This window comes from Bufo gargarizans, chromosome 1 (genome assembly GCF_014858855.1).
Source record: "Bufo gargarizans isolate SCDJY-AF-19 chromosome 1, ASM1485885v1, whole genome shotgun sequence".
NCBI lineage: Eukaryota > Metazoa > Chordata > Amphibia > Anura > Bufonidae > Bufo > Bufo gargarizans.
In genome coordinates, this window is record NC_058080.1 from 491023246 (window position 1) to 491051228 (window position 27983).

The 27983-nt window shown below is 45.6% G+C and overlaps 1 protein-coding gene across 3 annotated transcripts in view; it reads right to left on the reverse strand.

The window, feature by feature from the left end:
* Window positions 1-27983, reverse strand: part of PCSK5 (proprotein convertase subtilisin/kexin type 5) — a 437218-nt gene that overhangs the window by 266377 nt on the left and 142858 nt on the right. For all 3 annotated transcript variants that reach the window (XM_044273909.1, XM_044273924.1, XM_044273916.1), the window contains exon 6: window positions 374-462. In XM_044273909.1, the coding sequence (XP_044129844.1) occupies window positions 374-462 (89 nt within the window). The remainder of the gene's footprint in view (window positions 1-373; window positions 463-27983) is intronic.

The window sequence follows — 27983 nt, forward strand, 5'->3', positions numbered from 1 at the left end:
CACTTTAATAGCACTTCAAAAAAATAGCAATGTCAGAGTGCTTGCTATTTTCAGAAATGCTACTAAGTTATTGAAGACAACTGCCCATGTGTGGTCACCTTTTCACCATGTTCTTGAGATAGAAGCAGGTCCCATAGATGGGACCCTCACCTATGGGACATTTATGGCACATCCTGTGGATATGCCATAAATCTCCCAGATGAGAATACAACTTTGTTCATGTTGGACAGCTGCTTTATCATGATGGCTTGGATGACTGGATATGTTATAAACTCCAAACGGTTAGGAACGTCCCATGTAGTCTTGCATGTGGTAATAATAATAACAATAATAATATAAAACAATGATAATAAGAAATAAAACTGCCACACACCTCCAATCCTAGCGTTGAAAGCTATTCCGACCGTACAGTGAGAATTGTTTGCGGTAGCAGCAACTTCTCCAGCACAGCGAGTCCCATGCCTAAAGTAGAGAAAAACCTGTAAACTTTCATTTGCAAAGTGGAAGGATAGAAAACTGCTAAATATAACAGAAACATTAAACTGACTATATTCATAATGCACAAAACTAATATGACAACATGCCAACACAACCTGACTCTGGGAAGGGACCGTAGTCCCGAAACGCGGTTGGTGTTAAAAGACAGTATATGAACCCAAGCCGGTACACATCAGATGGACTGACTGCTAATCTGAAACAGTGAAATATATTAGGGTAGCTACCAGACTATAATTGAGAACAAGTATCCCTGAATTAGAGAAAGCGCTACAGAAAAGAGAACGTGATCCCAGCACACGTGGGACACCACGAGGGACGCCGACTGGAACGCTCACCATCGCAAGCATCGCAGGATACACGCAAGGCGGCAGCATCCCACCAAGTCCACAGGAGGGTCACGTAGCCCTTGTGGCAAATTTACAGATTTACAAATTCAATACCTCAAGGGATAATATATGCCGATTAGTGATTACACCAAGTATGGGGTTATTTATAACACCGCAGTGATAGAACAGCGGTAATCTACGGGGGACTGCAGAGGTGTTTGGAGAGTGTGTACATATACATATACACCTCCGATATCTGTATCCCTCATAATACAGTGAACTTAGCGCTGTTGGTTTAATCCCAATGAGGGTGATTGATGCAATGGACTATAAGAGGACACTTTAAATTTCAATTTACTGTACCCTGCAGGATACTGACATCCAGGCAGAATCATCATACTGCAATATAGCGGGACTGGTTATCAATGTGATCATTGGGAAGAATCTGGATTAGACATATCTCTTCTTTTGCAGCGATCTTCAATTCACAAATTTGCACTATACTTATATTAATAATCAATCTGCATTTTTTATCTTTATTTTTAATTTGTATTTTTCATTTATTTAATATAATTTTCATCACTCTATTTCTTCACTATTTATGCACCACTTTTTTAATCAAATATATGCATATATTTTTGCTTTATCTGTATCATACAATATGATTGATTGTTACAACCGTCTGTGGACGCTGTTGGGGTGACGCTCTGGGTGGGGGGCATCGCTTAATAAACAACAAATTACACCTGATACAAGGAGTGAGTGCTGGTATCCACACAGACCTTCCATACAAGGTTCCACACAAGGATTCTTCCTGCAGCAGAGCACTGGTACCATTATAGACTACAGACTGGTGTTTTGCCAAGAACACGCAGTATCTATTGCTCTTGCTATTTTTTTATATATTATTTTCTTTTTATTATATTTATTTATTATATTTGATTATATATCAATAAATAAGGTTTTTATTAGAATGAAAGTGCTAATCTCCATTCAATCTCCTGGTAATTGAGTGCCCTCCAACTTTTAATTCTTATCACTTTTGTCTATTCTTTGGGGCTTGGGGTGTTGCCCCTGGAGTGAGCACCATATCACGGTTGTGCATGCAGGTGAGCCACTGACATTCACAGAAATTTACAGCCTAAGGCCTCATGCACACGACCGTTGTTGTGTCCCATGTCCGTTGTTCCGTTTTCCGCGATTTTCTGTGGACCCATTGACTTTCAATGGGTCCATGGAAAATTCGGAAAATGCACCGTTTGTCATCCGTGTCCGTGATCCGTGTTTCCAGTCCGTGAAAAAAATAGGACCTGTCCTATTTCTTTCAAGGACAATGGTTTGCGGACCCATTCAAGTCAATGGGTACGTGAAAAAAACACGGAGGCACACAATATTGTCATCCGCGTCCGTGATCCGTGTCTGTTTTTTTTGCTATCATTTGCAAGGCAAACTTGACTTCGATTTTTTTTTCTATTTCTTTCATGTCTGGTGATCCTCCAAAAATCAAGGAAGACACACAGAAACAAAAACGGACACGGAACAACAGAACCCCGTTTTGCGGACCGTGAAAAAATACTGTCTTGTGCATGAGGCCTAACTCTGGGTCCACACACGCCAGTTTGGTTGCATGTTCTTTACCACCATGGCTAATTTGAAAAGGTTAAAACAAAGTGGTGCAGGCAGAATTTCCACATACTTGTTCAGACCATACAAATACTTCTACATACAGCATGTGAGTTACCTTTCTGTAGTTTCTCTACTGAAGCAACAGTAAGGCTAGTTTAATACTTGCGTTCAGAGAGCAATTTCAATGTGGCCGATTCTCAGCATATTTGCGACGGATCTCCGCCGGTCCCTATTATAGTCGGCATTCGGGTAGCATCTGGCAATGCAGGACCAGGGAGCTCCGGCAGGGAACAGTCTCCTGGATCTCTGAACGCTAGTGTGAAACTAGCCTAATGCCTGAGCTACTGCTTTTCAAATTCAAGTTTTATCCACTTAATAAGTGTTAATTTCCCATTGTTACTGTGATTTATCCCACTGTGTATATAGAACAATGACTTCATGCTTTCCTGCCTGCACATCTGTGTTTAAGGTGTTTAAAAACCACATGAAGAGCAAAGTGTTCCATGGAGAAATGAGAGAAATAAACCCTCAAAAAGATATCAGCTATGTCCTGAAATAGTTTATCTAAAGGTTCAGGTTTTGGATGCCGTTTTTGAAGCCAAAATCAGGAGTGGATCATGAAAGAAGAGAAAGTATTAGGACAGATACTTCTCCACTTTTTGAATCCACTTTTATGTCTTCAACAACCGCACCCTAACATGATTTATAAGGATGTAATCCATGGCACACAAGACACCTTATAGCAGCATGTTACAGACACATGTACTAATACATTGCATTAGATAAGGGCGGGTTCGAATTGGCGTTACGGAATCCCGTTATAGGTTCCGTTATAGTTGACAGGACTATTTGTTCCATCATGCATAACGGATCCATTATTTTGCCCCATGGACATGTATTAGGACGGAGCTAAATGGAATGCCTCTTAAAGGGTCCTATACAAAACATATTTCCTTCCTGTGTTCTTTATATCATGCAGTATATGTCTTATACCTATGAGAATCTATTTTCTTACAATTTATAGACATACACGAGAAAACACACAAGCGTTTTTATCTTTCTGCTTCCGTTCCGTTTTTTTTTTGCGGACCGTATACGGAACCATTTACTTCAATAGGTCTGCAAAAACAATGGAAGGTACTCCGTGTGCGTTTCGTTTCCGTATTTCTGTCCACAAAAAAGTAGTGCATGTCCTATTGTCCGCAATCACGGTCCGAGGCCTCATTCAAGTCAATAGGTAGGCAACAAATACAGAATGCCCACGGACCACCTCTGTATGTCATCAGTATTTTGTGGATCCATACTGTATTTTGTGGATCCATATTGCTCATGTGTTTGGTGATTAATAAGTTACTATTTCCATTTCCAATCCGCAAAAACGGATCGCATACGGAAACAATACGGATATGTTTTGTGGAATAATGGAACGTAAGAGGAATTAAATCAGAGGAAAAAAAAACTCAAATGCGGAACGGATGTGTGAAAAACGGACCAAAAACAACAGCGGTCGTGTGCATGAGCCCTAAGGGTTATAGAAAGCTGCTTCATGTATTACTGGAAGTTAAATGGATAAGACTGTGTAATTTATCTTCCAGCACAGTGGTTCCTATAGACTCTATATGAAACTATACGTGCAGGGTACCATTAGCTCTATGTTATGATATTCTTAAACAGGGGAACATTCACATGAAATTTCCAGCTGTAAAAAAAAGGTATCACTGCAAAAGGTAATTGACTTCTCAACTTCACTTAGAATTCCAGCAGCGTTTAACTCTGCGTGAGCTGTGACATTTTGAGTAGACTGTTGTTCTTAAATGTCACAGGTCCCCAGAGATGTCTGAAAAGTGTCCAGCATACTGCTGTCAGATGGGGAGAAGCATTTTTTTTAAGAAACACTTATAATCTTCTATGGCTATCACTCTGCAGACAGATAATGATCAGAACAACTTTCCTTTTAGGTCCACAAGCAGTGAGACTCAGACTCAGAAATAGGCGGCTGTCTGAAATGATCATGATATTGCCTGATGGAACTCAAATTATCTGCATTATTCACATCCGTGAATTACATGGTGCAAGTTACAAGTGGAGTGTTCAAATCATCACTGTTAGGCCTTATTCACAGGAATGTATTAAAAACCATCCATGTTGCGGCTGCAGCATACAGACAATTTTTAATATGACAGTAGCTCTGTATGCTCACGTACGACATGGATCTGGTGACCATCAGCAACACTGACCAGAGTAGCACATGTTCTGGGGTTTTCCGCACAAACCCAAACAGAGGTGTGAATAGGAGCAATTACTTCTATGGGTCTGTGTGCTGTCTGTGTGCAGCCTGTTGGACACACAGACGGCACACGGATGAAAAATACATTTCTGTGAATAAGGCCTTAGTTCGAAAGACATCATCACCTTAGATCATCTTAGTGCTTGAGAACAAACAATAATTGCAGAATGCATATGAGATGCTTTAAGGAGGTACTAAACTGTATCCTATCAGTTGTATTCAGATAAATCCATGTAGATTCAACTGACACATGAATCTACAACCGACTAATTTGACTTTGGATTAGTCTTTAGGGTGTTATCCTGGTTTTCACCCTTTCATCCCTATACAGAGATCTGGCCTTCGCTGCAGGAGAGCCACCAGGCCGCTACCTATTGGAATAGCCCCAGTATTGTTGGCTGCTGACCAACAGAGGCCAGAGAGACCAATGTGAAGCACCGAGGAATCAGGCAAAGATCCTGGTCAGAGACAGGCCGTAGTCAGAACAGGAAGAGTTCATGCAAATCCAAAATTCAATCCAAGGACAAGGGCAGGCAGCACAGAGTCAGAACAAAGAACAGGCATGTCAGGTCCGGAAGCAAAGAGTCAGAATCCAGGAATCAATTAGAAGTTGGTACACAGGCAGACAAACAGATAATTGCACAATTACAGGCTCTAGCAAGCTAAAGTAACCTATTGCTCAGGCTCTCCTCCTTGGGAATTGTGCCTTTAGTACCCAAAGGCTAGCCATTGTCAGGCGAAGAATGGAGTAAAGGTGCAGTGGTCCTTGAAGATCGGGGGAGTGTATGCAACCTGCAGGTCAGGTAAATAGGTCTAGTAGCCAGATGCAGGCTGCGGCCACCAATGAGGGATACAAAACTCCAGAGGCCAGCCCTGCTTCTGAAAGGCAGAGAAAAATCAGCAATGCTCGGCTGCCAGGCAGTGGCATGGTGAGCAATGTGGTGCCCATGTCCACCCTGGATGACAGAAGGGCATCAGGGACGAAGCAGCCACCATGACACCGTTCTGGACAACAAAAAGCCTGAGAGGGTTATGCTTATGTTCTATCCAAAGCATACAGTACACCCACTTTAGAAAGAAATGTAATGGATGTCAAAAGGAGCTGTCAGCTGACCAGGTCCCAACAAATAATACCCAGAGATATTAATTGGTAAACGAGTGCCATTCTTGAGGTACACTCTACCCCCAAAATTGTTATCACAAATTAATTACAGTTTCCACAAAAAGGGCAGAAAGATGGCTGTAGACAACAGATATCTGTTGGGCAATTGTTTCATTGACAACAGACAAGATTTTCTATAGGTACAGGTAATGAACCTTTCTGAAACTCACAGTAATAAACTATTAACATTGACAGAAAAAGTTGCAGCATCACAAATGTTACACATGGTGGTTGTTACACATCAACAGACCAGGTCCATCAGAGCCGCTCTTTGATAACCATTGCAGGTTATGGCTAACAGAGGGGGATGCCGAGCTGGGAAATCCTTCAATGAACCCCATACATCCTCAGAGGGTCATTATGAGACTACCTCAATGTTCTGTGTTTAATGTATTTTACACAGGCTTTAGTGAAGGTTTATTGATAGAAGAAGGCTGCTAGACGGAAAAACCCCAATCTAATCTCTATGGTAAGCTGTATCCGTCAGTATACCTTCTGTATCCTTCAGTACAACCCTGTATGCTAGCTGCAGAAAATCTAATAACTGCCTATTAAGACATTACAGTTAAAAGAGTTATTAGATTTGTAAAATTGATGGCCTATACATAGGATAGGCCATGGATATTAGATTGTGGGGTCAGACTCTTGGCCCCACTGCCATTAGCTGTGGCTCGAGAGCTGTGGTTGAGAGTAGGACCTCTATGATTTATTATTAATGGCCCACCCTGCGGATAAGCCAATAATTTTACAAAGGATAACTCCTTTAAGTGCCATAAAAATAGTGCATAAATCAAGTCGAGGTTATCGTGTTCACAATAATATCCAAACCAATAGCGCTGAGGTGTGTGTACATGTGAACGGGAGTAGCATCAACACCCTTCAGGAATGTTATATCCGAACATCTTTTCTTCCTCCTTATAGGACAATGTCCATTTACAAAGGGAAAGTTATAAATAAATCAAAAAGCTACTGCAAGGTGGTCGAACCTCGGGAGGAAACATGTTTAAACAACATAAAGAGCCTTTGCCTGAGAAACTCCAAATCGGAGAACGCGTGCTTCATTTCACTGAAGTTCTTTTATTGTTTATAATGGAGAGGAACAAGTTCCCAGGCTTTTTAAATTACAGTCTAAAGAGACACAGGGCTAAAAGGTTGTGCATTTGTTCTTTGTGTTACTGTCAGGATGATAAAGTAGGCTGAAAGACTGCAGGAAACCTTGGTTACACAAAATGTTACATTCTTAAGAATAGCTTGATGGACATGCTTCTACCTGGGGGAAAACTTATTTTTGGTAGTATTAGTAAACCCCAACAGATGTAATCACTTCCTTGTCCTAAGGTTAATAGAACATATTTGATACTACTAGTAGTAACTAAATGTCCAACATACATTCAAACATAGACACAATGATTGGGGGGGGGGGGGGGGATTTATCATGCAGTGTTTCTTATGCCAGTCTTAATAAATAAAAAAATAAGTTATTAAGAGGCTCACGGCTCTTAATAATCTCAGGACACATCTTAGGAGACCTTTGTGTCAGAAACAGAAATCTGCGTATGTCAGCTGGGATTGCTGCTTCAACATAAATTTGTGACTTTAGTATATAAAAGCATTAATTCCCCCCCAGTGTTTAAAACCTACACATTTTCAGAATTTGGACACGTTGATGAGATTAACCAACTAGCAATGTCTTACAAACTTCTTAAAGTCAATGTGTCACCAAAAATGATCTAATGATTTATTTGCCAGTTAAAACCAGATAGTAACACATCTCCTTTTTTTATTTTATAATTGTAATTTTTTTTTACTCTTTTTCCTGAACATTATTATGCCTGAGCTGTTCTTAACCGCATTTAAAAAGCATAAAAAAAATTGCTTTACAGCAACCCCATGAGCCATAGAAACAATGGTCTGGAGGGGACCCTATTGACTTCTATGGGACAGTTTTCTGGGCATGCTTTCTGTACAAGGAAAGAATAGATAAGATTTGACAATCACCTATTGTGAATGGTGGATCTTGTGTTATCTATACACAGAGGTGATATCATTACAGGCAGGATTACGAATGTAAGGACTCCGTGCACATGCTGTAGACTGCAAATTGCGGTCCTGACAATGCACGGATACTGACCGCGGGCCAGCCGCATGCGGCACGCGGACCCATTCACTTGAATGGGGTCCGTGATCCGTCCGTTCCGCAAAAAGTGCAAGTTTCCGTTCCACACTGCATCTCTGGATTTGTGGACCTATTCAAGCGAATGGGTCCGCATCCGTGATGCGGAATGCACATTGCCGGTGCCCCGTGTATTAAGGACCCACCGTATGCGGGCCGCAATATGGCAACGGAGGGGTAACGGCCGTGTAAATGAGCCCTTAGAATGAGTTAACTGCAGTAAAGTCATCTGTACAGACCATGAAGTGGCGCCAATTATTAGACATAGTAGCCAAAGCAAAACTGCAGGATTTTTTGTTTTAGTTTAAATATAAAAAGTGACATGGAAAATAAAGAATTATATCAAAAATTATTTTTAAATATGTTGAACATAAAGTGATTTAAACAGCAGATCATTTTCTGATGACACATTCCCTTTAAAAATTCCTCTCCTCCGAGCAGTGTGTAACAGCATAGACAGCTCTTCATTCAACATTCACCTTACTGCCATGCCTGCTGCCTATTACTAGCGCTGCTATATGGGGGTATTATAAGTAAGCAGTGCCTCACTTACAGCGCTAGTAATAGGCAGCAAGAATGGCAGTAAGGTGACAGCACTACATAGGGGCATTAAAACTATGGAGGGCCCTACATGGGGGATGTATATATACAGACAGCACTTCATGGGGCCGTTATATCTACTGAGGGCCCTACAGGGGGCCACAATATACACTGGGGGCACTGCTGAGGGGCATTATAACTACTGTTGTGTAAATCTGTGTGGAAGGGGTTTTGCAAACACAGAGAAGGGAGGGGGAGCAGAGCTTGTGCATGTGGAAAGAACCGGCAGTGAAGAGACCATGTGACCAGAACTGAGGGAACGCCCACAGAGCCTGAACTGAGAAGAGACAAGTGCTTGAAAACCAGGTACCAGCATTGCTGAGTGCGTGCAAAATTACGCTGAATCCAAAACACAAATGAGTGCAATTTTATTTTGTGCTGCATTTTTGTCAGATATGCGTTTATTATTGTAACGGAACGCCTAGCACCCCGACCGGGTACCTCAGTCGATAGATGCTCCTAGTGCTTTCCGAGGACTCCAAGCACTCCACCTGACACCGTACACACTGCAGACCCCACGAACCGCCGCAGCTTGGTTGGGGTCTCACTGTCCTCCACCCACGCTGGACCCAAGACCGGGCTTCAGCTTCCAGTGGGGGAGCCTCTCCTACATCCAGAGAGGTTCCCCAAAACTTCATGAAGGTATAAAAGCAGCCTCTCACTGTACTTGCACGTACAGCCTCTTTTATTCACAATCCACAAACATAGTACTGCCCACAGGGTTTTGAAATACAACCAATCAATATATTACAACACATACAATGTACGTACAGCAACCAATCGGACACAATGGGACAATGGCATAATGGGAAAATAGAAACACACCTAGCATTTTCCTCCCCTATAGTCTAGGAGATAATTGAGTCAATTTCTGTATCTACTCAGCTATCTCCTACGCTGAAAAGTTACACTTCTTATAAATTGTTACAACTTTGTGAGTTTACATTGTACATACATATAACTTATATCAATTTAACCAGTATAACTTGGGGACAAACCTATCCAAAATTCACTTGAATAGGTTCAGGGGTTTAAAAGTTAGTAAAAGTATCTTAAAGGGCCGCAATCCTGAGGCAAGAGGCTGGTAAACAGGCCTCTCCAAAACCCAGTGGCGAGGTTGGTTTCGCCACAATTAATTTTTCATGCACAAACATTTGTGTAGCCTTTAAGGGTTTTTCACACAGCCTTCATACTTATGTGAACCTCAGGGCTGAACACTATACATACACTTGCAAGTGCTCTCAATAATTTGTAGCTCACAGTAGATATTGATTGTCGCCATATCAGAAGCATTTTAACTGGAGACATGACAGGCATTTCTATCGCCCTGCAATATAATTCCCTTTAATGATGGTGATTTTCCTATTGATAGTACAGCTGTGCAATGAACTTGTGTTCTCAAAGATGACTTGTGCCTGTGATACTGCGGCTCTGCGGCCAAGCAGTAAATTAATTATCTTACTATGGTTGTTACTGAAAAATTTGGCTATTTGCACATTAAAATGTATTTTAGCTCATCACCTGCTGTTGGATTTTTCAAAGACGTGCATTTCAACTTGTAAGAGTAGTTAAACTGATTAAAGTATATTTCCAGCCCAAAAAATAAATTGTGGCAGTTCTTATAAATCCTTACATTTGGTAAATGGTGTTGTTTTTCAGATGTAGACGTTTCCTGTCTATACTGTATTACACAAGAAGTTACTTCCCGTCAGCCATATTAGCTCCCATGTTCTAGGTTCCTCTTGACGGCATTCCCTAGCTAGCGATTAATGTGAGAAAACCATTTTCCTATCTGTCTTACCGTGCTTTAACCCCTTCCCTGCCATGATGACATTTGGCACCTCTGGTAACCAGGACAATTTTTTGTACAGTTTTTGGCATATACAAATTGAACCTAAATTAGAAGAAAAAAAAATAATAACATACTAACCCCCTACAGTCCAGTGATGGCTAACCTTGGCACTCCAGCTGTGGTGAAACTACGACTCCCAGCATGCTCCATTTATTTCTATAGAGTTCTGGGAGCAGCCAAGCAAGGGGGGCATCTTGGGAGTTGCAGTTTTACCACAGCTGGAGTGCCAAGGTTAGCCATCACTGCGCCTACACCCATTCATTTTCTGAAAGTAGATACCCGACGCATTGTCAAAATGCCACTCTGCAGCTTATACACCAGGGGTGCACAACCTGCAGCCCAGGGGCCACATGCGGCCCTTGATACCATTCTGTGCGGCCCCCAACCATCTGGTCACAGACATGTATGTCTATGTCTTGTGGCTGCTCACATGCATCTTTCATGCATCTTCCCAGTAGATGGGAGTACTCGAACTGTAACTAGACATTTATGATATATACCATATGTTCAATATGCCATAAAGCTAGTATTTCAGTTCGTAATACCCGTTTAAGTTTTATTTTTGGCCTTCAGAATTGGTTCAGGCTGTCAATGTGGCCCCCAACCAGAAAAGGTTGTGCACCCCTGTTATACACAGACACCTTCATGCAACTTTGCATCAAAGTAATATATTTTTCATAAAAATTTCAAAAAAGTTGACATTAGCAGGTAAAAGTGTGACTCAAGCAGAAAGTTATATGGACCACCCCTCTTAAAAATAAACATTCACACGTACCACTTAGGCCTAAATGTAAAATGCACATATCTTCATAAAATCACCAGAACTGGAAAGACCAAAAATCTGTTCTTAAGCTGGAAGTTAAAAAGGAAGTGCCCCCCCCCAAATCTTTATTTTTCATGGAGGCAGACAACCTGATGATTGCAGTTGCCTTGATAGACTGCTGACAAACATGTCCACCTTCAGGTAACTTTGTGACAAACAGGAACTATTTAAAAAAAAATGCATAAAAAGACACTTTTGCACCCAAAACTTACATCTAAGGCCTCATGCACACGACCGTTGTGTGCACCCGTGGCCGTTGTGCCGTTTTCCGTTTTTTTCTGCGGCTCCATTGACTTTCAATGGGGCCGTTGAAAACTCGGCTTGTGCACCGTTTTTACACCGTGCCCGTGACCCGTGATTCTAGGCCGTGAAAAAAATATGACCTGTCCTATTTTTTTCACGGCCAACGGTTCACGGGCCCATTCAAGTCAATGGGTCCGTGAAAATCACGGATGCACCCAAGATTGTCATCCGTGTCCGTGATCCGTGTCCGTGATCCGTGTCCGTTTTTTCCTATCATTTCAATGGTAAACTTGACTTAGAATTTTATTTCATTTTTCATGTCCGTGGATCCTCCAAAAATCACGGCAGACCCACGGAAGAAAAAACGGGCACGGATCACGGTACAACGGAACCATGTTTTGCGGGACGTTAAAAAATACGGTCGTGTGCATGAGGCCTTAGCAGAAGTTTACACACAAAAAGAATGTGAATGTAATATATTGAGGTGTGCAAATCTCAAATATAACACAATGGTATACATCAAGAGCTTGGGCTTTTAAAAACACTGGCACAGAGGCCATGTAATATCCAGTTCCAAAATCTAAATTTTCTGAGAGTGCATAACATACGTGTATAAAAATATAACCTAATAATACATGCAACTTTGCAGCAAACAATAATTATTAGCAAAACTTGGACAAAAATTAGAATGTGCGACTAAAATGCATACTGTTGTGATAAATAAAATATAGTCTGCAAAAAACTGTGAGATGTGAGGAGTTTACATATGTACATTCAATGCTGCATGTGTTAAAGAAATGCAAAAACTGCAGGAATGCGCTAAACAACTTTTTTTGCAAGCATGTATTGGGAATTATATAGTACATAATTTCCATCCACTTAGGCCTCATGCACACGACCGTTGTTTTTGTCCGCATCCGAGCCGCAGTTTTTGCGGCTCGGATGCTGACCCATTCACTTCAATGGGGCCGAAAAAGATGCAGACAGCACTCCGTGTGTGCTGTCCGCATCCGTTGCTCAGTTCCGTGGCCCGCAAAAAATAAATAAAAAATATGTCCTATTCTTGTCTGTTTTGCTGACAAGAATAGGCATTTCTACAATGGGCTGCCCATTCCGTTCCACAAATTGCGGAAGGCACATGGGCGGACCGCAAAAAAACGGAACGGTCGTGTGCATGAGGCCTTATACAAACTGTAATACTAATTAACAGTAATAAATGCCTGAACTTCATATAATGCATTAACTAAGACTGCGTTCAGACAGTATGATATGGGTGCTTATTACTCCTGTACTATGGAAACAATACCTGAACCTCCTGCAGTTTATAAGAAAATGAGTTAGAGCGCTATACCACTGGTTCTGATGGAGCATTCAGGTGTAGCATTCATAATATGGGCACAAAAAAAACTGTATTATACCTGACTGAAAAGTGGATGAATACCGGTCTCACAGTCAGTGAGCGAAAATGTCTTTTCTGGCTGTTGAAAAGGTTTTTTCCATCCATATATTAGATATTCTTCTTGAGTAATAATCCCTATCACTATTACTGCAGCCTGTAGTAGAGAAGTGGTCTATATATTTTACTCTATAATGGACAGGATAGGGACAGTGTTAAATGTAAACCTTATTGATGTGTGTGTTTGTGTTGTGTTTGGTGCCATGATCTGGATACTGGTAAACGTCTGGTTCATGGAGTCAATTCATGGCCTAATTAGGTGCAGAGTGGGATAACATGTGCAAGCGCTCGTCGCACTCCTTTCCTGGAAAAAAAAGACCCCCATATATGACAATCAGGTCTTGTTTTAAAGCTGAGAGACTCAAATTTGAGGCTTTAGCTGCGATATATTGCAAGTTAGAGCACTCAGAAATCAGGTCGGGAAAGAAAGACGCAGGGCCAGGGAGTCGCTGCTAGTAATACATTTGGCACGTCTCACTCTATGGGCTCATGCACACTCCTATGCGCATGGTCCAAGGAACACAGTTGGTGTGTCAGCCGCATCTCCCGGGCCTCCCTGACTGTACCATAAGTTATTTATGATACAGTTCGTTTATATCTGTTTGCAGGGCTATTCCAGTGTACTCACATGATGAATGAAAGTACACCGCAATAGTCCCACAATCAGATATAGACTGGCTATCATAAATTACTATGATACAGTCAGTTCAGGTCAGGGGAGCTGTGGTCGGCCCGGAAGATGAGGTCGACACATGGATCGCGTTTTCTTGGCCAATCACAGTCGTGTGCATGAGCCCTAGCACACAGGGAATCAAGACTGGAACCAGCGATTTTGATAAAATCTCCCACTCACTGTTTTCTCATGGATCGTTGCAATTGTATGCAACATTGGGGGTCATTTATCAAACTGGTATGAAGTAGAACTGGCTTAGTTGCCCATAGCAACCAATCAGACTCCTCTGTTCATTTTCCAAAGGAGCTGTCCAAAATGAAATGTAGAATCTGGTTGGTCGCTCTGGGCAGTTCTTCTTTACTCCAGTTTGATAAATCTCCCCCATAGTATTCCCAAGATTCTATTAAGTAAAGAGTGGTATGCAATAAGGTCCCTCGGTTCCCTGAAGAAACACATTTATATCGGATACAATGAATTTTGACAGAAGATGAATCAGGCAGTGACAAATAAAATCAATGTGAGGCTGATGCAATATAAAAGTAAGGTAAATGGCAGGACATTTCTTACAGCAATTGAGTGTGTATTCTGCCCTTCCCTATAAGGATTACACATTCATCCTGAAGTGCAATGTTCTGGACAACGCGGCACGGCAGAGCTAATGTCACTTTTGAATTGCTTTTGGATCAATCTAACCTCAAACAAGCTTTGTTGAACAGTGAAATCAGTGTTTCAAGTTTGATCCAAGAGAAAGAACTAAAAACAAAGAAACTTAAAGAGCATCTGTCAGCATGATCAACCCTATTAAACCAGGCATATTGCCTGGTAGGGTTGATCTTGCTAATTAAAACCATAACCTACTTATGTTTCTAGATGGCAGCATTCCTGAGATATGAGTGTTATTATTATCCCGCCAACAGAGCAATAGCAGCATATAAAGAAAAACCTGGAAGTAGAAGCGCTCCCCCACGCGTGGTGGGTAAGTGATCTCTGAACCTAAGACAGTACGGGACGCCGTACCGAGGCTCAGAGCACCAATTCCCCCACAGGAGTTGTATTTTTTCCACAAGCATAAGGTTTACATTGCACAGGACAGTGCAACCTCAATAGACTAAACACTACCTATTTTTCCTCTTTTCCCCCTTTTTTTTCTCCACGGATCTATTCTATAAAATACCTGGTACCAGCCACCCCTTATCTGGCACCCACAAAAAGTGCCCAGAGGAGAGGGGGCAGTGCACAGAGGAGAGGGGGGAGTGCACAGAGGAGAGGGGGCAGTGCACAGAGGAGAGGGGGGAGTGCACAGAGGAGAGGAGGGAGTGCACAGAGGAGAGGGGGCAGTGCACAGAGGTGAGGGGGCAGTGCACACAGGAAAGGGGGCAGTGCACAGAGGTGAGGGGGCAGTGCACACAGGAGAGGGGGGAGTGCACAGAGGAGAGGGGTCAGTGCACAGAGGAGAGGGGGGAGTGCACAGAGGTGAGGGGTCAGTGCACAGAGGAGAGGAGGCAGTGCACAGAGGAGAGGGGGGCAGTGCACACAGGAGAGGGGGGAGTGCACAGAGGAGAGGGGTCAGTGCACACAGGAGAGGGGGGAGTGCACAGAGGTGAGGGGGCAGTGCACACAGGAGAGGGGGGAGTGCACAGAGGAGAGGGGGCAGTGCACAGAGGAGAGGGGGGAGTGCACAGAGGTGAGGGGGCAGTGCACACAGGAAAGGGGGCAGTGCACAGAGGAGAGGGGGCAGTGCACACAGGAGAGGGGGGAGTGCACAGAGGAGAGGGGGCAGTGCACAGAGGAGAGGAGGGAGTGCACACAGGAGAGGAGGGAGTGCACAGAGGAGAGGGGTCAGTGCACACAGGAGAGGGGGGAGTGCACAGAGGTGAGGGGGCAGTGCACACAGGAGAGGGGGGAGTGCACAGAGGAGAGGAGGGAGTGCACAGAGGAGAGGGGGCAGTGCACAGAGGTGAGGGGGCAGTGCACACAGGAAAGGGGGCAGTGCACAGAGGTGAGGGGGCAGTGCACACAGGAGAGGGGGGAGTGCACAGAGGAGAGGGGGCAGTGCACAAAGGAGAGGAGGGAGTGCACACAGGAGAGGGGGGAGTGCACAGAGGTGAGGGGGCAGTGCACACAGGAGAGGGGGGAGTGCACAGAGGAGAGGGGGCAGTTCACAGAGGAGAGGAGGGAGTGCACACAGGAGAGGGGGGAGTGCACAGAGGTGAGGGGGCAGTGCACACAGGAGAGGGGGGAGTGCACAGAGGAGAGGGGGCAGTGCACAGAGGAGAGGAGGGAGTGCACAGAGGTGAGGGGGCAGTGCACAGAGGAGAGGGGGGAGTGCACAGAGGTGAGGGGGCAGTGCACACAGGAGAGGGGGGAGTGCACAGAGGAGAGGGGGCAGTGCACAGAGGAGAGGAGGGAGTGCACAGAGGAGAGGGGGGAGTGCACAGAGGAGAGAGGGCAGTGCACAGAGGAGAGGGTGGAGTGCACAGAGGTGAGGGGGCAGTGCACAGAGGAGAGGGTGGAGTGCACAGAGGTGAGGGGGCAGTGCACAGAGGAGAGGGTGGAGTGCACAGAGGAGAGGGGGGGGTGCACAGAGGAGAGGGTGGAGTGCACAGAGGAGAGGGGGGAGTGCACACAGGAGAGGGGGGAGTGCACAGAGGAGAGGAGGGAGTGCACAGAGGAGAGGGGGGAGTGCACAGAGGAGAGGAGGGAGTGCACAGAGGAGAGGGGGGAGTGCACAGAGGTGAGGGGGCAGTGCACACAGGAGAGGGGGGGGGGGTGCACAGAGGTGAGGGGCAGTGCACAGAGGAGAGGAGGGAGTGCACAGAGGAGAGGGGGGGGGTGCACAGAGGTGAGGGGCAGTGCACAGAGGAGGGGGGGGTGCACAGAGGTGAGGGGCAGTGCACAGAGAAGAGGGGGCAGTGCACAGAGGAGAGGGGGAAGTGCACAGAGAAGAGGGGGCAGTGCACACAGGAGAGGGGGGAGTGCACAGAGGTGAGGGGGCAGTGCACAGAGGAGAGGGGGGAGTGCACAGAGGTGAGGGGGCAGTGCACAGAGGTGAGGGGGCAGTGCACACAGGAGAGGGGGGAGTGCACAGAGGAGAGGAGGGAGTGCACAGAGGAGAGGTTGGAGTGCACAGAGGTGAGGGGGCAGTGCACACAGGAGAGGGGGGAGTGCACACAGGAGAGGGGGGAGTGCACAGAGAAGAGGGGGCAGTGCACACAGGAGAGGAGGGAGTGCACAGAGGAGAGGGGTCAGTGCACACAGGAGAGGGGGGAGTGCACAGAGGTGAGGGGGCAGTGCACACAGGAGAGGGGGGAGTGCACAGAGGAGAGGGGGAAGTGCACAGAGGTGAGGGGGTAGTGCACAGAGGAGAGGGGGCAGTGCACACAGGAGAGGGGGGAGTGCACAGAGGAGAGGAGGGAGTGCACAGAGGTGAGGGGGTAGTGCACAGAGGAGAGGGGGCAGTGCACACAGGAGAGGGGTCAGTGCACACAGGAGAGGGGTCAGTGCACAGAGGAGAGGGGGGAGTGCACAGAGGAGAGGAGGGAGTGCACAGAGGAGAGGGGTCAGTGCACACAGGAGAGGGGGGAGTGCACAGAGGTGAGGGGGCAGTGCACACAGGAGAGGGGGGAGTGCACAGAGGAGAGGAGGGAATGCACAGAGGTGAGGGGGTAGTGCACACAGGAGAGGGGGCAGTGCACAGAGGTGAGGGGGCAGTGCACAGAGGAGAGGGGGGAGTGCACAGAGGAGAGGAGGGAGTGCACAGAGGTGAGGGGGTAGTGCACACAGGAGAGGGGGCAGTGCACAGAGGTGAGGGGGCAGTGCACAGAGGAGAGGAGGCAGTGCACAGAGGAGAGGAGGGAGTGCACAGAGGAGAGAGTGGAGGGCACAGAGGTGAGGGGGCAGTGCACACAGGAGAGGGGGGAGTGCACAGAGGTGAGGGGGCAGTGCACACAGGAGAGGGGGGAGTGCACAGAGGAGAGGGGGCAGTGCACAGAGGAGAGGAGGGAGTGCACAGAGGAGAGGGGGGAGTGCACACAGGAGAGGGGGGAGTGCACAGAGGAGAGGATGGAGTGCACAGAGGAGAGGGGGGAGTGCACAGAGGAGAGGAGGGAGTGCACAGAGGAGAGGGGGGAGTGCACAGAGGTGAGGGGGCAGTGCACACAGGAGAGGGGGGGGTGCACAGAGGTGAGGGGCAGTGCACAGAGGAGAGGAGGGAGTGCACAGAGGAGAGGGGGGAGTGCACAGAGGTGAGGGGGCAGTGCACACAGGAGGGGGGTGCACAGAGGTGAGGGGCAGTGCACAGAGAAGAGGGGGCAGTGCACAGAGGAGAGGGGGAAGTGCACAGAGAAGAGGGGGCAGTGCACAGAGGAGAGGGGGGAGTGCACAGAGGTGAGGGGGCAGTGCACACAGGAGAGGGGGGAGTGCACAGAGGTGAGGGGGCAGTGCACAGAGGAGAGGGGGGAGTGCACAGAGGTGAGGGGGCAGTGCACAAAGGTGAGGGGGCAGTGCACACAGGAGAGGGGGGAGTGCACAGAGGAGAGGAGGGAGTGCACAGAGGAGAGGTTGGAGTGCACAGAGGTGAGGGGGCAGTGCACACAGGAGAGGGGGGAGTGCACAGAGGTGAGGGGGCAGTGCACAGAGAAGAGGGGGCAGTGCACACAGGAGAGGAGGGAGTGCAGAGAGGAGAGGGGTCAGTGCACACAGGAGAGGGGGGAGTGCACAGAGGTGAGGGGGCAGTGCACAGAGGAGAGGGGGGAGTGCACAGAGGAGAGGGGGGAGTGCACAGAGGTGAGGGTGTAGTGCACAGAGGAGAGGGGGCAGTGCACACAGGAGAGGGGGGAGTGCACAGAGGAGAGGAGGGAGTGCACAGAGGTGAGGGGGTAGTGCACAGAGGAGAGGGGGCAGTGCACACAGGAGAGGGGTGAGTGCACACAGGAGAGGGGTCAGTGCACAGAGGAGAGGGGGGAGTGCACAGAGGAGAGGAGGGAGTGCACAGAGGAGAGGGGTCAGTGCACACAGGAGAGGGGGGAGTGCACAGAGGTGAGGGGGCAGTGCACACAGGAGAGGGGGGAGTGCACAGAGGAGAGGAGGGAGTGCACAGAGGTGAGGGGGTAGTGCACACAGGAGAGGGGGCAGTGCACAGAGGTGAGGGGGCAGTGCACAGAGGAGAGGGGGGAGTGCACAGAGGAGAGGAGGGAGTGCACAGAGGTGAGGGGGTAGTGCACACAGGAGAGGGGGCAGTGCACAGAGGAGAGGGGGCAGTGCACAGAGGAGAGGAGGCAGTGCACAGAGGAGAGGAGGGAGTGCACAGAGGAGAGAGTGGAGGGCACAGAGGTGAGGGGGCAGTGCACACAGGAGAGGGGGGAGTGCACAGAGGTGAGGGGGGAGTGCACAGAGGAGAGGAGGCAGTGCACAGAGAAGAGGGGGCAGTGCACAGAGAAGAGGAGACAGTGCACAGAGAAGAGGAGGCAGTGCACACAGGAGAGGGGTCAGTGCACAGAGGAGAGGGGGGAGTGCACAGAGGAGAGTGGTCAGTGCACAGAGGAGAGGGGTCAGTGCACAGAGGAGAGGGGTCAGTGCACAGAGGAGAGGGGTCAGTGCACAGAGGAGAGGGGTCAGTGCACAGAGGAGAGGGGTCAGTGCACAGAGGAGAGGGGTCAGTGCACAGAGGAGAGGAGGGAGTGTACAGAGAAGAGGAGGCAGTGCACACAGGAGAGGGGTCAGTGCACAGAGGAGAGGGGGGAGTGCACAGAGGAGAGTGGTCAGTGCACAGAGGAGAGGGGTCAGTGCACAGAGGAGAGGGGTCAGTGCACAGAGGAGAGGAGGGAGTGCACGGAGGAGAGGAGGCAGTGCACACAGGAGAGGGTGGAGTGCACAGAGGTGAGGGGGCAGTGCACAGAGGAGAGGGGGGAGTGCACAGAGGAGAGGGGGGAGTGCACAGACGAGAGGGGGCAGTGCACAGAGGAGAGGAGGCAGTGCACAGAGGAGAGGGGGGAGTGCACAGAGGAGAGGAGGCAGTGCACAGAGGAGAGGGGGGAGTGCACAGAGGAGCGGAGGCAGTGCACAGAGGAGAGGGGGGAGTGCACAGAGGACAGGAGGCAGTGCACAGAGGAGATAGGCCTTCTGACCACCCACTTGCTGTTCAAAAGATCTATTTAGCATAACAATAAAATTGCTGTTACCTAGAAACATAAGTAAAGTACTGTTTTAATCAGCATGGTCAACTCTTCCAGGCAATATGTCTAGTTTAATAAGGTTGATCATACTGACCAATGCTTATTAAAGAGTCTTCCAATCATAATTCTGAAACGATTTACATAGAAAAGTTTGCTGAAGGTGGACTAACCCAATATGAAACAAGCAGATGCTATTCCTAATTATGGATCACTTGCTGCTATGGTTTCTTACTTTTTGGAGTTATTTCACATGTAATATTTCCCTATTGATTATGTGGTCTTTACAGGTGAAACTCGAAAAATTAGAATATCGTGCAAAGTTCATTTATTTCAGTAATGCAACGTAAAAGGTGAAACTAACATATGAGATCGACTCGTTACATGGAAAGCGAGATATTCCAAGCCTCTATTTGTTATAATTTGGATGCTTATGGCTTACAGCTTATGAACACCCCAAAGTCACAATCTCAGGTACCCTTTACTCAGGGGTATGGATTAATTAGCTGACTAGAGTGAGACACTTTGAGCCTAGAATATTGAACCTTTTCACAAAATTCTAATTTTAATTTGCATTACTGAAATAAATGGACTTTTGCACGATATTCTAATTTTTCGAGTTTCACCTATATATGTAGTGAAAGTGCAAAAAACAAATATGACCATGAACATGTTCTGTATAAATAAAAGTTATACCGCCAATGTAGCTTTCTATGCTGAGCCCATGGTAGGTTCAACACTGCTATCAAAGCAAGCATACTTTTCTTACCAACTCAGCCTAAACCAATGCTAATATTTTAGAATTCATAGTAAAGACTGTCAAGATGACAACCCAATGAATTATAATTGTGAATTAATTTTAAATTTAATCAAAACGACTGAAGTGCGCCCCATTTATCTTGTTGAACTGCTGGAACGTCTGCTGAACCTGTCTCCTTTCTCTCACTTTGATGATATGCCAAAACCATTAGCTAGGCATGACAAGTAAAGGATAGAGAAATTAAATGGTCAGCATAATACATAGGCAAATGGAATCCTCTATTGAATGAATACATTTAAATTCTGAATTAGTTCAGTTGGGTTAATATCACCCAGAGCTGTATGTAATAATTGATTAAAATGAATAGCCGGTTAATGGCTCAATGTATATTCCAGACAAAAGGAAAAAAGTAATGAAACCTATCATTAAGCAATAATTATGTCAAACGAACATTGGCCTTAAACATTCTAAAACTACACACTCAAATAAGTGTAACTTCAGCTCTGTTACAGAAAATGGATTACCGTCTATTAGGTCTCCTTCACACAACCACACACAGCCTCTGAGCTCTGCAGAGCTATAATAAGGAGCCCATGGAGGCCCTAGCCTCAGTATGCCTCTGGTTCCTGACACAGCAGGGGTGCACCAGAGGCGAAGACTGAAACGGCTCTCCTCCCTCCCCAATGCCAATCTCTTAATTTAACCCCTTTCCTTCAGCCCATGGCCCTTCGGCAGCCCCTCTCTTGCCTCTGAGGCGATCGCTTCACCTGGCCTCATTGGTGGTGCAGCCCTGTTATCTGTTAGATGCCATACTACAGTGACAATAAGATAAGAAACTTTGCTGCTAGGAGAGAATATGTTCATAATATGCTGCCTTGTGGGGGCACCACACTGTGGCAGACAAGCAGGGGCATAGTCAGATTTCATAGGGTCCCAGAGCAAAACTGGGTATGGGCCCCCAGCCACCACGAGTTTCTCAGTATGGATGTGTTACACACAGTGCAAAGGGTGCTTCATAAATATGGTACTTTCTGACTAGCATATTTCTCAATGTATTTACACCAGACAACTGGTCTAAATACATTAATAAATCTGCTTCCATCTATTACAAAGCTGGCTGCCTGCAACCACCACTAGGTGGAGCTCACCACATAGGAATTTATAAAATCGCCATAGAAGCTGTAATATTCTCTTTGCATTCCCCTATGGCTGCATGAAAATAGTGTTTTGCAGGGGTTTATTTTATAGGAAGAGAGGAAGCACATCAATGGTGAGTCATGTGGTCTGCCTCCAAGGACATAGAATGGGGCTGCAGGGACTCTGTGTGCTTTTTGCAAGGCACCAAAACAAGGCTGACCATTTATTATTTTGGCTGTGTGGTGCAATGTGGCGCATTTTTGGAGCAAATGGGCACATCTCATTTTAGACATATTTATGAACTAAGTCAAAAGGGTCATGGCTTTGCTGAAAATGGTCAAAACTTTTAAGAATTGTCTGAATAGGAACATTCTTGTTCACAGACTGAAAACCTTCCCTAAAATTTGTGAATTGAAGCCAGTCAGGCTCAGTCATATACCGTATTTCCCCTTCAGTGGCCGCTGCAGCATTACATGCTGGCCATTCATATGAATGGGGAATCATGTAAGTGTACGACCACATGGTCAGGGTTCTGCATGTAGTTTTGGAAGCCAAAACCAGGAGTAAATTCAAAAAAGAGGAAAAGTTGTATCTGTCCTTTACACTTTTTCTCCTTTTATGATCCCCTCCTGATTGTGCCTTCTAACACTGCACCCAGAAACCTGAACATGTGGCTGTACCCTAATACATACAAGTTCTGTTTGCTCCTGATGAAGGGACGTGCCTGTCCCGAAACGCGTTGAGCCGGATTTTTACATGTATTGCAATAAAGACAAGTGAACAGAAGCACCCGTGTGATTGGCTGCCTTCATCTGTTAAGACTCTAGAAGCGATCCAGGCTGGGGGGGTGTTTGGTTTACAGGTGTATTATGGTTATCCTGGTAAACGGCCCCCCTCGTAAAGTGAGTAAATAAGCATACGATACTATAGTATTTTTTATTATATTTACTTGTATCCTTTTAAACAGATTTTACTTATCTGTTACAACTCACTCGCCCTACTATACCACACTATGTTGTGTATGGCACTACAGAAAACGGTCTCTTAGGCACTTCAGACACAATGTAGTGTACTTATGCTCATCCATTTCGAAATTGTACCTACCTTGCCTGTACACTTTTATATATCTTATATATTTTTTATATATATCTATCTACACACATTTTTAATACACTTTTTTACAATTTTGAAGTTTATGTAAAACCCACTGTACCCTTAAATATCTTGACACTGACCTACCACTACTGGCGCTGAAAAGGGGTTTTCCAAGAACAGGCGAGATTGAGGTGGTGCCAATACCCATCAGTCCTCCCAGGTCGACCTGACAAACCCAGAGCAGCCTCTAGCATCTACCACTTTATTCTTTTCCACTCCTCTCCTACAAGCCCGAGGCGCCTCAAGTTTTTCAGATCTAGTGGAATCCCTTCCAACAGATCTGTCTGACCCTCATACTCTCTCCCCCTTTAAGCCACAGGGAGAGCCAGGCTTTGTATAACAGTGCTCTGCTCAAGCTAATGGAGGGGAGTCCTGAGTAGGAGACCCCCCTCTTCAGATGTCTATATGCCTTTATATGATATGTATATGAAAAGGAGACAACCCATAAGCATTTCACCTACCTAAGCAGTACAATAGGGACAGGTTTTCTACCTGTTTCCATTCACTGACTGGAGACAGATTATTGAAATGCGGATGAATTTAAACAGAATGGAAAAGTTGCATGACCTTTCATTATATAATGCATAAAGTTATTATACAATTAAAACCATTGCAACATAATAAGCGGCTTTGTCCTAGGATACATAGTAGGATGTGCACAAACAATTAAAATGTTTTCTGCCCTGTAGCAATGGAAAACCTAATATTCTAACCACCTCAACCTATAATTTAGAATTACGCTGAACACTGATTATAATGACTAGAGATGGCTCATGTGCATATGGCATTGTTTATTGATGTGCAATCATCTCCCTTATTTAATGTGCTTCCTATGACTGTATCCTCTTTCATGGAGCAGGCGTTTGTTGGGAAGGAAGCGTTCCTTCCTGACAACTGCCTGCTGTCAGTGGAGGTAAAGAGATGCATTTACATGCAGCTATCATAGCTAGTGCTATTGCTCCTCCTCATACAGATTCATTGCTTCTCGGCAGCAGATCGCTGTTTACACCGCACAATCTACTGCCCAGAAACTGATTGACCGCACCAACATTTATTTCATGCGATGAACAAGCGTTTCGCTAATTCATCAGGTGATCTAGGGCCCAGGGGCGTAGCTAAAGGCTCATGGGCTTTGGTGCAAGGGTTCAGCTTGGGCCCCCCTTCCCTCAGTGCTTTGTGGCCAGAGAAGCACAAAGCCTTCATGCTGCTTGATGCAAAAATTTAAACAGCACCCCCCAGGCCAAATTCTTGCATTACCCCTTCCCTCCAGCCAGAGGTGTAACTTGACCAGCATGCACTTTCTATAACACAGGTGTCTTCTTTTTTGACACAAGGGTCTTTGGGCCCTCTCAGGTTCCTGGGCCCAGTAGCAACTGCTACCTCTGCTCCCCCTATATCTACGCACTTGCTGGGGCCCCTTTACACAGGCCGATTATCTCTGTACTTTGCTCCATTCACCTTTCCCTGAACTCTGACCAGTCTTCCCGTCCCAGCCACTGAAGAACACCCCCAGAGCATGATGCCGCCACCATGCCTCACTGTGAGGATAGTACTAGGCTGTGTCTGTTTTCCTTCAAACACGATGCTTAGAATTGAGGCCAAAAAGTTCTGTCTCGGTTTCATAAGAACTGAGAATCTTGTTTATCACAGTGTGAAAATCCTTTAGGTGTGTTTTTGCAAACTTTCATGTGTCTTTGGCCAAATGCACACTGCCGTTTTTCACGGCCGTGAGCGGTCCGTGGAACCGCGGCCTGGATTCCTGCTGAGAGCAGGAGCGCACGGTGTCATTGGTTGCTATGACGCCGTGCGCTCCCTGCTGCCGCCGCAATACAGTAATACACTGGTATGATCTATACCAGTGTATCACTGTACTGTGGCGGCAGCAGGGAGCGCACGGCGTCATAGCAACCAATGACGCCGTGCGCTCCTGCTCTCAGCAGGAATCCAGGCCGCGGTTCCACGGACCGCTCACAGCCGTGAAAAACGGCCGTGTGCATTCGGCCTTTTACTGAGGAGAGGCTTCCTTCTTGCCACTTTACCATAATTGATTGAATTCTGCACTAATTGAAGTTCAGCCAGTGACCATTGGGTTTTTGGTCACATCTCTTACCAAAGCCCTTTTACTTAAAGGGGTTGTCCGGGTTCAGAGCTCAACCTGGACAGCCCTCCATTTTCACCCAGGCATTTTTCAGAGTTCCGGTGACGTACCAGGGCTCTCCATGGGGCTGACAGGAACCCCGGTGACGTCACCGGCACTGATGGGCGGGATTTGGCTCTGCCCTAGCCAGTGAAACGGCTAGGGCAGAGCTAAAGCCCGCCCCTCAGAGCCGGTGACGTCACCGAACACACTGCTGGGCGGAAGTTACCGCCCGGCAGTGTGTTATTGAAAACAAAAGAGCCTGTGCCCTGCGCGATCTAGCGCAGGGCACTGGAGCGCATCGGAGCATGAGATACTCCGATGCTAGGCTCAGGGGGGCTGCCTGGGTGAAAATAAGGGTATGTCCGGGTTCAGCTCTGAACCCGGACAACCCCTTTAAGTTTGGCTGGGCAGCCAGCTCTAGGAAGAGTCCTAGTTTCTACAAATTTCTTCCATTTAAGAATTATGGAGGCACTGTGCTCTTGAGAACTTCAGTGAAGCCGACATTTTTTTCCACTCTCCAGATGTGTGCCTCCACACAATCTTGTCTGATCTTTACAGGCAGTTCTGTCCTTCTCATGGTTTGTTTTTTGCTCTCATATGCATTGTCAGCTGTGAGAACTTATAGACAGGGGTGTATCTTTCTAAATCCTGTCCAATCAACCCAATTTACCTCAGGTGGACTCCAATCAAGGTGTAGAAATATCTCAAAGTTCAAGAGAAATGGGAAGTGCCCAGAGCTAAACTTCAATGTCCATGCAAAATTTTAGTTTTCATTTATTTATTTTTTATAAATTTGAAAACATTTCTAAAAATCTGTTTTCATTTTCTCATTATGGGATATTCAAGAGCAGATTGATGTGGAAGAACTTTTTTTTTGTTTTAGCACAAGGCAGCAACATGACAAAAAGTAAAAAACAATTTAAGGGTCTGAAGACTTTGCAAAATGCACTGTAATCATAATTTGTTGATTTAAATGCTACATACACCTGTGAGATCTGTGAGACTTTTATTGCCACTAATTTGGGGCTACAAATCATTTTATTCAACTGGTCTTTATTTTTATTTTTTAAATGTAGCTCTTTTTTCTATACAGATGTCAGTCTCTGTGTATTTGCAGAGTAGCAGGATTTCTGTTCACAGTAAGTCTTGTCAGATAGAAGCCCTGATGGCTCTTATGTATCCCTTATCTATAAATTCCTGACAGCACATGAACACTCATTATAGGTAAATATTTAACACTTTGATAACAACTGAGCTATAATTTCAATAAAGACCAGTTGAAAATTGCCCCCAAAGATGTCCATAACCTTTAAATAATTGGTCTTAGGCCATGCCATGATTCCCAAATCTGATGGCAAAGACTGACGGATCTTTTTCAAGGACACAAAGGAGGTCATTTATGAAACCGAAATATGCCTAAATTAGGCATATTTCTGGCACAGATTGTGGCGCAAAGGTCCTGTGCGTCACAATCTGCAACTTTTCCCTGCTCACGCCAGGTCCAAAAAAGTGAGAATGGCAAGGGCAGGGAAGAGGATGGGCCAGAAGGCCTGTCTCATTTACCATTTTCCATGCCTGTTTTAGGAGTAGAAAATGGTCTGAATGTAAGACAGCTAGGCGGTGGACCCACCGAAGTTATGTAGAAGCCGACGCTTCTACATAACTAAGGCGGATCCACCACCAGTGCAGGGCTTTATTAAGACTGGCGTCTAAAATGGTGCACCAAAATGTTTGGTCTCGCAGGCCCGTTGACAACTTTCTGCACCCTGCCACACCATTTTACTACATTACTATTTCCTTTACAGTATTCAACCATTTATATATAAATATCTGCTTAATGGCCCAGATAATATTACAGACCGTGCAAGTCCTTCTCCTTAAAACATGGCAAGATATAATGGGCCAGATTTATCATTACACTTACATCTTACTCCACTTTTACATATGTCCAAAGTCACTTTTGGTCAAGTCAGATTTATTAATAGTCCTTTAATACTGTAATAAATGTGGTTTGACGGTAGCAGTTTATCCTTCAGTAAGAGGCTTTACAAAAGTCGCACGTCTTTACGAAAAAGTCACATGTTCTATTAAAAAGTTGCATAAGATAAGCATGGTCTTCACTGGAGTGAAATTGCACCATTTTTTGCAACTTTTTCACATTGTCGCATTAGTAAATCTGTCTAGAGGTTCATTAACATAAGAAAACCCACATCCAATGTCAGAAAACTGGCGAGCATAGCGCAGAGCCAATAAAAGTCGCACGTTTTTGCACAGTTTTAGCGATTGCACACAAATTTGCAACTTTTTCACTCCATTATTTTGACTTGAGCTAATCATAAATCTGGCCCAATGTGTATTTCTATGATCAGCATCTCAGTAACTGGTTTTAAATGCATCTGTGAAAACTGAAGCTATCAATGAATATATGTAAATGTGAAATGATGATGATGGAAAGAGGTTGTATTGTATGGTTACAACCCACAGGCATGCATGATTAAGGGGGCGTGACCCCCGAAACATCACGCAGCGTGGGGTAGCAATCAGTTCAGAGCTCTCAGGATTACTATGCATTATAGCGATTTATTTATATGAAAAATAAAAGGACTGATAAACACAAGCAAAGCCTCAAAAGAGTGAGTATTATCTATACCTCACGAATAACCTTTTGAATAAGACTAATACGACTGAGTGGATTATGAAGATATAATGTGTAGCCATCTGTGCATTCCACACATCTATAGCTAATATGATAAAAACACTTTAAGCTCAAAAAGAAAAAAACACACAGCTATCTAAATGTTTGTTACACCACAATAGATAACAGTTGTGAAACACCAGAGAGAATGATTTGTGTTTGAAAGCAAAAAAAATAAAAAAATCCAGGAAACCACATGAAGAACTT